The 15,965-nt window shown below is 38.4% G+C and overlaps 1 protein-coding gene across 1 annotated transcript in view; it reads right to left on the bottom strand.

Moving 5' to 3' along the window:
* Positions 1–15,965, bottom strand: part of DNAAF9 (dynein axonemal assembly factor 9) — a 92,861-nt gene that overhangs the window by 50,442 nt on the left and 26,454 nt on the right. Inside the window, exons 7-17 of the mRNA XM_068403543.1 lie at positions 12,926–13,003; positions 10,604–10,702; positions 9,524–9,579; positions 8,280–8,415; positions 6,543–6,624; positions 5,627–5,663; positions 3,058–3,145; positions 2,580–2,656; positions 2,289–2,333; positions 1,812–1,857; positions 1,356–1,467 (exon numbers count right to left, since the gene is read on the bottom strand). Of these exons, the coding sequence (XP_068259644.1) occupies positions 1,356–1,467; positions 1,812–1,857; positions 2,289–2,333; positions 2,580–2,656; positions 3,058–3,145; positions 5,627–5,663; positions 6,543–6,624; positions 8,280–8,415; positions 9,524–9,579; positions 10,604–10,702; positions 12,926–13,003 (856 nt within the window). The remainder of the gene's footprint in view (positions 1–1,355; positions 1,468–1,811; positions 1,858–2,288; positions 2,334–2,579; positions 2,657–3,057; positions 3,146–5,626; positions 5,664–6,542; positions 6,625–8,279; positions 8,416–9,523; positions 9,580–10,603; positions 10,703–12,925; positions 13,004–15,965) is intronic.

Below are 15,965 nucleotides of genomic sequence, written 5' to 3'. Positions count from 1 at the left end.
GCCATGTCCTCTTGTCCTATCACTAGTTGCCTGGGAGAAGAGGCTGACTCCCACTTCACTACAACCTCCCTTCAGGTAGTTGTAGACTGCAAGAAGGTCACCTCTGAGCCTCCTCTTCTCCAGGCTAAACACCCCCAGCTCCCTCAGCCGTTCCTCGGAGGTCAGACCCTCCAGACCCTTCCCCAGCTTGGTCGCCCTCCTCTGGACTCGCTCCAACACCTCAACATCTTTCTTGCAGTGCGGGGCCCAGAACTGGACACAGGATTCAAGGTGCGGCCTCACCAGTGCCGAGTACAGAGGGACGATCCCTTCCCTAGACCGGCTGGCTACACTATTCCTAATAGAGGCCAGGAAACCCACAGCCTGTCTGGATACAAGAGTTCATAAATATTGTTCAGACAACCTCAATAACTATCTACATATCTATATATACAATATATTTGAAATATGTAAAGGGCAAGTGTCACGAGGATGGAGCCAGGCTCTTCTCAGTGACATCCATTGACAGGACAAGGGGCAACGGGTGCAAGCTGGAACACAGGAGGTTCCACATAAATATGAGGAAAAACTTCTTTACGGTGAGGGTGACTGAACACTGGCACAGGCTGCCCAGAGAGGTTGTGGAGTCTCCTTCTCTGGAGACATTCAAAACCCGCCTGGACGCGTTCCTGTGTGACATGATCTAGGTAATCCTGCTCTGGCAGGGGGATTGGACTAGATGATCTTTCGAGGTCCCTTCCAGTCCCGAACATTCTGTGATTCTGTGTGATCTCTGTGATCTGTGATCTATCTTTGTCACATGTAAACAATCTGGAAAATATGCACTTAAAGTTGTGGAAATTACACAGCACCCTGTATTTTAAATGTAAGGCTGTTCCAAAACCAAGCTTTCTAAAAATCATCTTTTTTTTTTAGTTTTGTTTCATCTCTTCCAAACAAAGAGCAACTGAAATTAAAACATATCGTATAAAATGAGTGTTACAAAAGCGATGGAAAAGGAGCTGTCTGAATTTCCTCATACAACACAAAACATTCATTAAGATTGAAGAAAATTTAGGAAGGGTACTACTACACTTGAATTTTTTACACCTCAGCCCTGCTGTATTGCAAAGCCATAAAACCCAAAGTCCTTTCAGTGAGATTAGAGAAACTTGATACTTAAGATATTCATTACTAGCAAGAGAAAACATTTTGGTCTTTTAATTAACCCAAAGGCTTAAAACCCTAATGGTAACAGTAATAACATCCATCGGAAGCCCTTTTGCTCTTCCGTCACACCAAAGCTAACACAATGACAACATTGGTGTTAGAATTTAAAATTTAAAAATTTTAAATTTAAAAAAAAAAAAAGTTACCTTTGTCTTTAACTTGTATCTGTGACGTTAGAAAGGACTCTGAAAAAACAACAGATCCCAAGCATCCTCTTCCTGTGAGCAAGTCTGGAATGTCAAACACCATCATAGATGCCTACAGCAATCCATCAGTCGGACAGAAAGAAAGAGAAAGCAGAACTTTAAACATTTCAACTGAATCAGCAAAATTCATTTTAAACCTCCTAAAACACCCCTTCTGTATTGTGGTGGAAAGTCTGAGATCATAACTCTATGTTAATATTTAAATCCAAATTCCACTGTCTGACTTCATGTTAAAACTCAGTCTTACCTCGGTTTCAGCATCTGAAATCTCTCTCATCTCTCCCCTTACATTTGTATTCACACAGATAAAAATCTCAGCATGCCCCATAAAAAAAAGCCACTCAAGCTCTATTTTCTAATAAAATGTATAATTAGAATACTGAACAGCTTACTTACCGTTTTAATCAAACACAGGCTATCCTCATTATCTAATGGAGTAATTCTAGAACAATAATGGTAATTAAATATTTAAAAGTTAGATCATTTTGACTGACTTCATAACAGCCAAAAAAGCTATTTCATTTTAAAATAAACTTATTTTTGTAGGTCATTTCAGTCAATTAGACAGCACTGGGATTAAAAAAGCACAAGCTTGTGATATCAACTAAGTTAAAAGCACAGTTTTAGAAGGAAACTCGTAATGGGCTCATGCTGCTTCCACTCATTAACAGTTAATAAAATTGGTTTGCTCAGTTGTTTTATATTTTTTTAAGACTCCACAGAATTACAGATATGAAACCATTAAGCTGTCTCATGCACAAAAGCATTTAGTACGTCTTGTATGAAATAATCAAATGCAAGACAAGAAAAATAATTATTACTGTATTAAACCCACTAATTAATTACAAGAAGTCTTAAGACAGTGATACAAACCTTCCATGATTATTCACAGCCTGAATTTGAAAAGCAATTTTGGAGCTGTAGAACAGAAATGGTACTGGTGAAAAAGTGTGTTTTATACTTCTTCTACATGTAAAATACGCAATAATAGATTTAAAGCAAAATTAATAATTATAATGATTTTAAAAGTTTGAATGCATTATCAAGTCTTGAATTTTGACAGTCACACAAGTTCAGTTTAAAATTAACATTTGGGGTATTTTTCCCCAAAGAATCTAACACAGTGACACATACATCAATTGATAAGTGTTTGAAAATACATACCGTAATGCAGTTTTAAGTTGTGTTAAATGAAGGTTATCTAACACTGACACGAGCACCTGCTCTGCTACCTCCTTTGCCTGAGAAAAAAAGGAAATAGAGAATAAAATATCTTTTCCCATACTTTGACATCCCAGCAACTACAGGAGCACCCAGAAGATAAACAGAGACCACGCACTAAACAACACCACACTGACGCACCAAGTGAAAATTGTTCTTTCACGTATGTAATTTTCCTTACTATAAGGTTAGGAAAATTCATGAATGATGGAAAAACAAGTGTAAACGGATAAGATTAGATATACTGTGAAATTTCTCTTTTTAAACAGAATTCAGAGACTGGTTGGAGGCCACAGTATTAACTTCAATGTTATGCAGTTGACTGAAACGTTATTTTTTTTTCATTTTGGTTTGCATGTAATCCGATATTGCAGCAATCCAAATCAACAATTACAATGTACAGAATCGGTGCTTCATTTACCTTGGATTCAGTGGAAGTTTTAGCATAGCACTCAATGCCAGCAAGCACAGCCTCTACAACAGCAGTATATATTTGCGACAACAGCGTACTGAAGAGAAATACAAACACAACATTTACTAGACAGATAGAATTTTCTTCCTCCTCTTTTTCAAGGAGCAGTTTTTCCTGCCATAACACAGAACTCCCTTATATGCAAGGGGTCCTTGCTTAAACAAGCATATAAATAGCTTTACACTTAACATCTCGGTTAAAAAAAATAATTAGAGCAAGTAAATTGCTCAAATTACAGAGTATCTTGGGGGAAAAAAAACACCTCTTGGCACAAATGTATCCCTGCTCTTCTCAGTCAGGAAAAAAAAAAGATTTATTGTTGACTTTTGCTGCAGTTGTGTTGAGGATCACATCCTAAATATTGCAAGAATAGAATGGCAGCCCCAAGTTCCATAAAAGCAAAACTGGAAAACAGAGTGAACCGACTTCAGAGACTGGTTCTGGAGCGTGTCAAGCAATAAAGATACCAAAACAAACCAGTCACCAGCACCTTTTGAGCACATCTACATCACAGCTTAGTCTGATTCCCTTCTTAAAAGGGAATTGAAAAAATTATACAGAAATAAACAAGGCTTAGGTGAAGCCAGAAGCATCTTACAGCTACTGACATATTTATAGCTCCAGAACTGTTGAAGAACAATCACCTGCGCCCAACTAAGAAACGTCAGCCTCTGTCTTCCAGCTAAATTGGAACAAAAAAATAAGCAGATGGACAGAACGGTCCTACTTCCCCAAGCTTTAACTCCTCTCATTACTCCTCTGCAACTGCTAGATGTTGAGGGAGGGAAGAGGGGGAGGAAAGAAGGATACAGCATTGAAGCCATATGCAAAGCACTCCTGAAGGATGAAAAAAAGCCTCTGAAGCCCCCAAACATGGAGGAACCTCAACATGCACCAATGCTTGTCTTTGAACTTCATCCCCAACAGCAGTAAGAGATTTTAAAATCGAACGTTCTCACTACTTTTTGAGGTTTCTTCTATGTAATTTCATGTACTAACACATGCATTTAACTTATGTTTTCAGCACACACTTGTTAGAGGAAATGCATATAATTCTTCCCAACTCTGTAACCACTCCTATTTTCACTCAAATTCACACATATATTTGCAAGAAAACACCTCACAGTGGGCTGTGCTTTACATTAATATGCTGTAGTTGCCTTACTCTTCTTCCCATTTTAAAATTTTAACACTAACAATGCAAAACAGAAAATGGTATTTGTTTAAAAAAACCCAAAAATATAAAGTTTACCCCAGGGATACATAAAGTCACACAGTCAGCTTATGCACTGCAGCCAGTCTGCACTCTAGGTTGCAGTTCTGCTTCCTAAATACAGACAAGTTTGGACTGAAAAGTGCTTATGAAATATTTTTCCATTTTTTATTTCATTGGAAAACATTGACAAATATAAGAACCAGTTAGAGGGTTCAATTGCAAACTAATTCCAAAATCACTACGTCAGGTTTGCCAGAAAAGCTAATTTTGCTGCTGTTGTTGAGACTAGATTATTTGATCCAATACAAGGATGCTTCCAAGAAAAAAGATATTCTCATAAAAAATACTGCCTCTATCAACTGACCCCTGCTTTGCTTAGAACTTCTCTAGCCATCTCGGTTAGAACTGTATTTAGTACAAAGTCTTTTAGAAGTAGGACAAGAAATATTCTATATGTTTGGGCAGAACATATATGTAAGCAAAATTATCTGTCGGCGTTACCTGTACTACAAAAAATGAAAAATCTGCTGCTCAGCCTAGTAATTTCACTTTTACATCTTTGAGAATCATATCACAATTATCAAAAGTTAACAGTACTTGAGGACAAAATCTCTAAGGAAATGTCTGATTTATCAAGATTGAGAGCAGGACCAAAGCAGATTATCCACCATGATCTTAAAGCTTGATGTATCTACAGCATGCAGAGAAGTGGACATCAACATGGATAAGCAAAGTCTTGTTTTGGGAAGGTCAAAACGTGCAGAAGCTTTGAGCTTACTAACAAAAAAATTCAGAAGTTAACTTTTATCTATCTTTTAACATAGTGAAATTTCTTTGCAAGTCTGACTGTTCCCTGCTGGCATTTTCACTAACCCTTATAAATCTTACACATTGTGTAGCTTAATGAAAATAGTCTAAAAATTACTTTTATATTTATCTGTGGAACATGCTCCCATTCGGTTATAGATACTTTCCCCACTCAGTGTATATTTAGTCCATTTTAAAGCAATTCAAATAAGTGTTAAGGTAAAAAAGTTTTATTAAAATTTAAGCAAAATTTACTAGTATTTCCTTTCATACTTTGCTGCACAGCAGAGGGATGTCACACTAAAAACTCCTAGTGCTCACTGAAACCCTCAATGAGCAATTTGCCTTTGAAACCCTCTCACATTCACGTTATTCTAAATAAAAACACAGCTCTGCAAATGCCAACAGCCACTGCCGACTAAAAGCGGTTCTGACCAACTGCCACAATGTCGAAAGAGTGAAGAGTTAAGGAAGAATAAAAAGTTGCCAGCTTACATTTGTTCAGCTTGCTTGTGCATCTCATTGTCATTTCCTGTATTAAAAACAAAAACGTTTGTTTTAAGCACTTTCAGAAGTGTTTACACAGAACTTCTTGGGCATAACATTTCTGCTGCATAGCTTACATGACATTTATCCAGTATTTTATATAACTGCAGTTTGTTTGCAGATTTAAAAAAGAGCAAAGCACAGGTTAACTTGTACCAGTACAGCCAGTACACACTAGGCCAAGACCAAGAGCTGCACTGGGTCAGAACAAAGATCCCTCTCACCATGTATCCTGTCACCGTGTATCCATGGACTCATGCAGCCATTTAAAATGAGTAAGAAAATTGGTTTTTTAAAATTTCACATGGCTTTTTTTAATTAGGGAAGATAGCTATTAGAATACACTATATTGGACCCAGACCACAGGATAAAGGATAAAAGTCAAAGAATTTTCTCTACCCTTTTAAAAATCCTCAATTATTTTGTCAATTAAGAAAAAAAAAGAAAAAAGCAGGCTTATTTGACAACTACTACTTTAAATTACTAAATTTTGGGGACTGTTTTTCTATCAACATGTATTGAACATGGACTTAAATGTTTATCTAGTACTTGCAAAAGGCCTGCAAGTGCTCAGGTGCTCTCTAACGTCACACTGCATTCTGATGCAAACACAAATACACTTTTTGACCTCTTTGAATCATTCCTTGTGAATATCTGACAGATTTTCACACATGAAGGCAGGATGTGCAGCGGAACAGTGTCCTGCTATGATTTCATGCACTGGCTACAGAACTACACAGTATCTACCACTCCATGGCCTAACGCTCATAAAAGAATCAAAGCCATCTTTTAATCGCTACAAATTTTAAATAATTGAAGACAATAACTGCCTTAAATTACTGCTTGGTATTTTTAATATACTTACCCAGGAAAGGAACGTGAGTGGTTCCAAAGAAATAGGTCCTTGAACAAGCCAGAGGTCCCTTTGGAGATACACACTGCACTACCTAGTTGTCAGTATTAATGAGATACAAAGAGACCTTAGTAAAAGAAATTGGTGCAATAATTAACAAGAAGCTAAGTTCCCCTTCAGTCTTCTAACCACTGACATACTACAGGAAGTGCACAACACAGACGTAACTGGATTTTAAAAAACTGACTTACGTTTTCAAAGGTATATTTCAGTTTTGACTTGACCTGATGGTTGAAAGGCTTTGGAAAGGAGATGAGCTCTGACTTCCATAAGCATTAAGCATGTGTTTTCATTTCAATTTCCTATGTCAACTGCTCTTCTCATGAAGAGGAAAATGTGTCAGGTTCCCATAACTATGCTTGCACTTGGTCTTATTTACTATTTTCATGACACCCTATTAAAACAGTATCACCTGTACCTGTAAATAAACCTCCTTTTTAAGAATAATGTCAGAATCTGAGGACAACAGAGGGAGCAAGTACCGCATCAGAAAAAAAATTGTACTTGCATTATAAAAGATATTGGATGGTCTTAACAAGAATGTTAGCAAGGGGAGAAAAAAAACAAAATTGGAAGTGTTTTTACAGAAACAGGGTTAGACAGAGCAGCAAATGAAGGATGAGATTTCACCAGAATGCTCATACGAACCTTTCTCAGGCTTCGATCAATGTAATGTGTCCAGAATACCCACATCCATCCATCCCTACAGCAACTATGCATGAAATGTTGTCGTGACAAGATCATAAACTCATGCCCTCAATCATACGTTCACTCCACGATGATCTGTACTCAACCACATCCATGTCCTCAGCAGCACAGACTTGGGACTCGCACAACTGACGGACACTCCCAGAGCCCATGGAAATGGGCCAGCAGGGAGGACTCCACAACGCAATCTGCACGCTACCTCTCCTCCTTCGCTGCGAGTTACCTTCTTGGTGCACCCAGCCCAGCCAGCCAGAGGATCTGAATTCCCTGGGGTCGCTTCCCCAGTTACGTCCCCTGCACGGCGGTGCAACAAGCCATCGACCTCATCATATGTTTTAAAACTAAGCTTTTACTTGAAAATGGAAACAAGTTAATCTTACAACTTGATCTTAACATTCTTTGAACACCAGAAAGATTTTCAGAGTTTCATGAACTGTTCAGTTGCTGAAGCACACACTGAAATTTGGATATAGTAATTGAAATTGTAATATCCTGTGTCTATTCACAAAGTCATTATCAAAAAAAGTATCTTTCCACTCCTCTTTAAAAACTGCTAAATGATTCTGATTAAAATAAAATCTACGTGTCAGAGTTCAGTACATCATATGCTACCATCAGGAAGATTTTCACTTTATGGCTAGGACAAGCGTCCTCACAAATAGCATTCCCCTCTCCCCCACCCCTCACATTTTCAGCACCACAAGTGTTTAAAAAGTTGTCTTTTTACAGTGCTGGGGGAATATTTTAACTCAGTCAGCAGTCCCTGATTAAACATCCCGTATAGTCTGACTTGGAAAAAGAAAAGAAAAATGAAATTTATTCCTTAAACTGACTGATTTTTAAGGTAACATATGTTTTTATTAAGAAGAACTGGGTATTTAACTCATGGAAGGTAAGCATTTTAAGGGCACAAAAAAATATATGACTAAAATGAAAATATACACTGCTTCAAAATATCAGATAACTACTTAAAAGCCTTACCATATGCTTAGCAGTGCTTCCACCAAGGCCAGTGTTTCGAACAAGATGTCCTTCCGATGGAAAATTAAAGTTACCAGAGTTCAAGTTTTCCTTAGTTGAGTGGCTACCAAACAGAACAAAGGGCTGCCGGCTAGGGCTGAGGAGAAAAGAGGGTATCACCACCAAAATACTTGAAGAAAACTTAAAACCAACAAATGAAATCAAAGCTCTCAAGTCTGATGGACCAACTAGTGGATTTCTTACTAAAAGAGTAAGACAAAAAAAAATTTACTACAGCTGCAGAAAGCTTCTCACTGAAAAGACCAAGTTCCAAAGAAAAAAAAATACTTGAATTAACAAGACTATAATTTCTTTCATATACAAGAACATATCTCTAGGCTGTTTCCCAAATGCTATTAGAAGGTTTTCTTCCTCTCTTTTAAAAGTGAATTGCCTTGAAAAGCTGACTAGTTTAAAATCCACCATCTTGAAAAGCCCTGAAGTGACTATATTGGAATAAAACAAAACTACTTTGGTTTTAGTTCTGGCTTTGGGCCCAGGACTCAACTGGAGAGGTCAAGGTTTTTCTTTTCATTATTTAAATGCAAACAACATAGGATGCTGAAAACAATAAAGGACATTGAACTCCACTGTTTAATTCCAAATAAAGAGGAATCTGCGGAGACATTCAAGTAGCTAAGCAACCTTTATTTAGCTCAAAACAGAAGAATGCTTGGCTTTGCAACATACCACAAACAACCTTCCTCTCTCAGTTAAAATTCTATGCTGAAATAAAATAAAGCTGGCCTCTATTGCCCAGCTTATATTGGCAAAGATTTAGGTTTTTAACTGCCCTGCTTTAAGCACTCATCTTGTGCATGTTGTGACTCACGAAAGTACCTTCACATTTTAATTAGTTTTGAGTATCAGATAAGCAGGACCAACATTTTCAAACACAGCTGTCATGCAATAATTCATGAGTTTTAGATATCTGACCGTGAAAAAAATTCATCATATTAAAATGCACAAGGTGGATGGTTTCAAACATATTGTATATATAATAACTACAGCATTAAATCCCATGAAAATTTGGCTTATCCTTCCCAGAATTGCCTTTGCACATTTTTTTAAAATATGCAAAGATGAGATGTGACATACTGAGATGGTCCCACAAGGAATTATAAGTATTTTGGCACCAGAGATATGGAAATAATGTAGCGAGGTACTAGTGACACCACAATTCCACAGGGAATAGAGAGTAATACCTGTTATCTGTTATATGGCTTGAGATCATTCCGTGACTGAAATAACTTCTGAAAGGCTGTGAAAAATTAAAAAAAAAACCCTGATTAACAAGTAAACGAACAGAAAGTGTGATATAGCCTCACTATGACTAAGAACAAACCTGAATTATCCTTCTCAGAGAAAACTCCTGAACCCTCAAAAACTAACTTCAACCTCCATAAACAAACCCAAACACCATTAAGCCCCATATATGCTTAAAAAGCAACAGCCACTACCAAAAAGTACTGTGCTATTTTTACCCACGCTGTATGTTACCATCAGTTATGTTTTGAGATTTGACATGTGCGACCTCAACTTGTTAGGAGGTGCACACATTGGAGCCTCCACCAAAATGAAAGTCAATCTGCCTACAAAGAGGGATCTGTTGCAGAGGTGTAAATCAACTAAGCCCAGTTGTCAGTGAACAAACACTCAACTGAACTACACCAGGCACTCCTAAGCCAGCATACCATGCATAGGTGAGGTGGGTGGTGAACTTAAAAAAAACACAATAGGTTTCTACTCCTTAAACATGAAAGGTGAGATGAGATAGGGAGAAAAAAAAAAAAGGAGAAAAAAACAAAACCCAATGCTGAATAGTTACTGCTTCGGCATGGATCACACTAGCATTTCAAAGGATTTCTGAATCACAGAATCAACCAGGTTGGAAGAGACCTCTGGGATTATCGAGTCCAACCATTGCCCTGACACCACCATGGCAACTAGACCATGGCACTAACTGCCATGTCCAGGCTTTTCTTAAACACCTCCAGAGATGGTGACTCCACCACCTCCCTGGGCAGCCCCTTCCAATGGCTAATGACCCTTGCTGAGAAGAAATGCTTCCTAATGTCCAACCTGAACCTCCCCTGGCCAAGCTTGAGGCTGTGTCCTCTTGTCCTATCGCTAGTTGCCCGGGAGAAGAGGCCGACTCCCACTCCGCTACAACCTCCCTTCAGGTAGTTGTAGACTGCAATAAGGTCACCTCTGAGCCTCCTCTTCTCCAGGCTAAACACCCCCAGCTCCCTCAGCCGTTCCTCGTAGGTCAGAAGCAGGCATACCTCCCCCGCCTGAGATTCTGAGAGTTCCAGAATGAAGGGAATTTCAGTATCAAAATTCGCAAAAAAGTTGGTCCACTGGTGTTCAAAAATCATTAAATCCTAGAGGAAAAATATTCAACATTACTTAGTAAGGCAAGTGTTATACCAGGGAAAGGAAGTCACAGATTGTACTGAATGAACCCCAATTACTTTAGAACAATACAAATGACGTTTCACTCTGCAGTATACTATTGCAGCCTGCCCAATGAAATGATAAGTACAAGAAAATAAACATCTTTTAAAAGATAAAGACTTTCTGCTGGGTTTTAGGGGGTCATTTTTGGGTGGGGGTTTGTTGCTCGTTTGGGTTTGTTTGGTTTTTTTTTTTTTTTGGAGAGAGAAGAGGCAGGAGAGGGAAAAGGACCCTGCACTATCTGCTTTTAACCTAAGTACACTGTTTTGAGATCACTCATAAAACTCAGACCTCATAATTCCCATAAGAGTTCCAAAATGAACACTTGGACAGATTTAATTTTCCATTTTTAAATCTGCATATGGTTCTGCAGTAATTTGTATCTAACATTAAGTAAGCTCATGGTCAGAAAATGAGGAACAGGGTGGGGAATTTGGGAAGTTCATGACTTGCAAGTGGCATATGGTCATTTCTTTATCTGCCTTTGCAAAAAAAATTAAGTGGAAAAGGAAATATCAGTAACACCTCACTAAAGCAGAATAAAAAAGGAAGATGACTACAGGTAAGTGTTGCACTCAAATTAATTTAAGAAAATCAGAGAATCAATAAAAAGAAAAGAGTGCATCATGCTGATAAAGCAGGAACCTTACAGAACTTGGTAATTTTAAAATGCTCTCAAGATTGCTTTCAGTTACTTGTCACATATTAACTTGGAAGTTGAGACATCCTGATTTTAGAAAGTGTAGTTTTTCAGATATATAACAGGCAAAACTAGAACTATGATTTTAGCAGTGGTATGAGTATTACACAGTATTTGACTTCAGCCACTTCATTGATGCAGTAATAAATGAAATTTAGAGAGTGAACATTGATAAAATCTTACAAGCCTTCCAAAACACTAATAAAGCTTATATTGGAGGTTTAAAATGAAGTTTTACATTTAAGGGGAGAAACTATCATTGGAGAATATTCCAGTCTCAAATAACCTTTTCATAGAAGCTAAGAACTAAAAAGTGCTTTTGTCAGCCTATTTGGAACATGCCAATAATGTACAGAATATTCTTTTAAATTCCAAGTAGAGGTAAAATAAGGACTTCTTGAAATCAAAGCTGTGTTAACAAAAAAAAAAGTATGAGAATACATCAGCTTCAAATGCTCTTTAAGTACACCTAGCTCCATCCTCATGGAGGAAATGAATCATTTTTAAAATCCCCAGTTTCTATGAAACCACAGTTGTATGAAAACCCCATTAATTTTTTTTTCCTAGAAAATCTGAAGTCAATGTAACAACAACTTTCAGGTTCAAAACTTCAAAACAGGATAAATAAGTCTGTTTCAGGGTACAAGAAAACAGTCCCAAAGATTTATCTCACTTCGACAGGAAGAGGGAAGGGAAGTATCAGAGAGTGACTGTTTAGACTGACCGCCTTGTAAACTGTATGACATTTAAATTTTCATTACAGCAGTTGATTAAACTACCAAATTGGTGTGAACTAACAATATTTTATTAATAAAGGATACTTTAGCAAGCTGAACTCGCTACATATTAAAAGCCTACTTTGCTGCCAAGCTAGGATCTGATGAAAAAATTAACAACAAAATAATATATACTAACACTCATATGTTGCTTTCTTCTCTAGCACTGAGATGATCAGACCATCGCATTAAAATGAGGAATCACTTTACACTGTGTGCTTGTATCTCACAAAGCATCAGGGCAGCCACTGTGTGTCACTGTTATCCACTTAAAGTAGTTACAAAGCAATCCTAAAGTTTTCTTCTGAAAGAATGCCTGTATGTTAAAGTAGATTTCTTCTTCCCCCTTGCTGCAAAAGGAGGATTAACACACACAAACATACCAACTTTCTGTACTCTGTACATAGTCCTGTGACCTGAAGAATAGTCACACCATTTAGAAAAACTTTTAGGAGAATTTCAAAGAATTCAAGGAATCCAAGACAAGTTATTTTAATGTTTTGTGGACTTTGTGGTAGATTTGAGGAAAGGAAAGACACCCTGCAAACACCAGTTTGCAGAGCCAGTAGAGTAAGTCCATAAGCACTATTAAAAACAAACAAAATCACAACAATTTTGCTCTGCAGCTACACTAACAGCCTAGTAGTTGAGTCAGAATATTTCCCTTCCATTACCTCAAAGAGCAAGTCCTCCAAGGAAACAGGATCCATTCTGCTGTATGTCTTCCACAAATCAACGCTGACATCCATTAACTGAAAAAGATTTTAAACACACTTCTGTGAAAAACACCATGAAGAATGTCACAGATTCACGTTTAAGCCATACTGAATCAGACTTGCAGCACGCTGCCCAGTCTAACAGCCCTGCCTAACTCTGAATCCAGGAATATTTTTACACTGGTTACAAAAGAATTGACCAGATGCAAGTGTTCTGGATGCTTCAGGCTCATCTCCTCAAGCGAGGGCTGAAAGTACACGCAAAGTTCTGCTTGCATCCTTCAAACAAATAATTTCACAGAGTTTTTCAAAACTGAATTAATAGCGAAGAATAGCATCAGCTGGTGCAACCGAAAGGGAAAAATCAGTTTTCTGAGACAAGACAGACAAGAAGCAGATTCCAAGGTTGCTCGTCCTATGCACCAGCCAGTTCTTGCTGTAAGCATAATGTAAATTTAGGCAAAGCTAGTTTAACTTAGCAATTAGCAATATCTTCTTCCAAGTAGTAAGACGATGCACACGAGAATACTATTCAAAAATATATTCTTACAGGACACTTGTATCTGAATAATTTCTGTATTTACAGGGTTCCCCACCACCCACTTAATTAAAAACACAACATTAACAGGAATTTTCTTAAGTCACTGCTTTATAGTTATTCCAGTTACTTGTATTTATTAGATATGGCAACGATGATTTCCCAGACATCACTTCCATAAACCTATTGGTACAGTAAATTCTCTGGATTACAGCATCTTGAGCAACTCTGTAGTAAGAGTAAGAGGGCAACTGCCCTTAAAACACTGAAAAAAAAATATTAATAAGTTGTCATCATTAGATTATCTTCAAATCTAACAGCACAGAACGCACAGCAAAGTCAGTCTGAGGAGCTAAAAATGCACTGAGAACATCCTCTTTTAATAATGGTAGAAGTATTCATTTATAGATCATTTACAGTGATCCCAAATGTACTTCCTCCCATAGATGATTGGTTTTTCCTCCCCATCTGTGACATACAGCAGCTGCCTAACAGATAACCGTGCATAAACAGTTACGTAAAAAGTTAAGAATGCCACTTCCCACTTGAAATCCCCTTATGACTCTGAGGAGGAAGAAAGCAAGAACTCAAGCTGGAACTGGCAGAACTGCCAGAGCTAACATGCTTAATCTTAAAAAAGATACTGAGAATTTGCATTGCTCCTTTTTAAGCCTGCAAGAATGCTGTAAAGACAGCACGAACTCCCACAACGAAATAGGAGAGGCTTCGTCTTTACAAAGTCATCGCCACACTGTGCCTACACATTTCCTCAAAGCCTCTACGAATTCATTAAATTAATTGGTAATCACAGAATCACAGAATGTTAGGGATTGGAAGGGACCTCGAAAGATCATCTAGTCCAATCCCCTGCAGAGCAGGATCACCTAGACCATATCACACAGGAACGCGTCCAGGCAGGTTTTGAATGTCTCCAGAGAAGGAGACTCCACAACCTCTCTGGGCAGCCTGTTCCAGTGTTCAGTCACCCTCACCGTAAAGAAGTTTTTCCTCATATTTATATGGAACCTCCTGTGTTCCAGCTTGCACCCATTGCCCCTTGTCCTGTCAAGGGATGTCACTGAGAAGAGCCTGGCTCCATCCTCATCACACTTGCCCTTTACATATTTATAAACATTAATGAGGTCACCCCTCAGGCTCCTCTTCTCTAAGCTAAAGAGACCCAGCTCCCTCAGCCTCTCCTCAGAAGGGAGATGTTCCACCCCCTTAATCATCTTCGTGGCTCTGCGCTGGACTCTCTCTAGCAGTTCCCTGTCCTTCTTGAACTGAGGGGCCCAGAACTGGACACAATATTCCAGATGCGGCCTCACCAGGGCAGAGTAGAGGGGGAGGAGAACCTCTCTTGACCTACTAACCACACCCCTTCTAATACACCCCAGGATGCCATTGGCCTTCTTGGCCACAAGGGCACACTGCTGGCTCATGGTCATCCTGTTGTCCACTAGGACCCCCAGGTCCCTTTCCCCTACGCTGCTCTCCAACAGGTCTGTCCCCAACTTGCACTGGTACATGGGGTTGTTCTTGCCCAGATGCAGGACTCTACACTTGCCCTTGTTATATTTCATTAAATTTCTCCCCGCCCAACTCTCCAGCCTGTCCAGCTCTCTCTGAATGGCAATTAAAGACCTAAAAGGTCTTTAAGGTAAGGGTAATTAAAGACCTAAACAATTCCTGAATTCACAGTCAAATTTTCGTTGACTGATTTCAGACATCAGGAAGGGCTCCTGATACTTAGGCAGACCTCCACGAGGATGCTCATCGATTTGCACTTGGTATTTAACGATTCTGACAGGTTCACACAACAAGATTACAGTACTAGGGATGGAATGAAGAAAAAAAAATAATGAAGAAAGGTGGAAGGAGTACAGTGCTCAGAGAGAGAAAGGCACACTTGAACTCACATAATAGATTTTTGAGCGAGCGTGTACATGTGATGAGACTTTAACAATGGTACTATTAATTCCTTGGGTTTTTTCCAGTTGTCAGAAGTCAGGCAAAGAACATGCTGGCTGTAAGAACGGAGGAGTGACAAGAAAAATAGGACATCTGCATTTCTGTGGCAGAGCTCCAAGAAAATTAAAGAAAAGCAGCTTCAAGCAAGTATATAAATACAAAGTCGTCCTCTGAAGATGCTGTTAGAGTATATTTAATAAATAGGCAAATCAAATGATACAAGTTGCTCAGAGTGGAACAGCAAATCATTATTAAAACTAGGAGCATCATCCAAAATCTTGACTGTTGCCCTATTCAGCAGGCTATGATGATCCAAGAATATATAATGTTGGTGAGAAAATTGGATGCTTCTGTGTTAAAACCAGTGACACAAGAAATACACTTACTTCTGATTTCCTCAGTTCATTTTAAGGCATTTGTCACTAACCAGCTCCTCCTGCACTGCTCTTGAAGACCTATACCCATCTGGTAGAGCTAAAAAAGTGTTTT

This window comes from Nyctibius grandis, chromosome 6, assembly GCF_013368605.1.
Source record: "Nyctibius grandis isolate bNycGra1 chromosome 6, bNycGra1.pri, whole genome shotgun sequence".
NCBI lineage: Eukaryota > Metazoa > Chordata > Aves > Nyctibiiformes > Nyctibiidae > Nyctibius > Nyctibius grandis.
The sequence above is the reverse complement of the archived record's forward strand: the minus strand, read 5'-3'. Positions and strand labels throughout refer to the sequence as shown.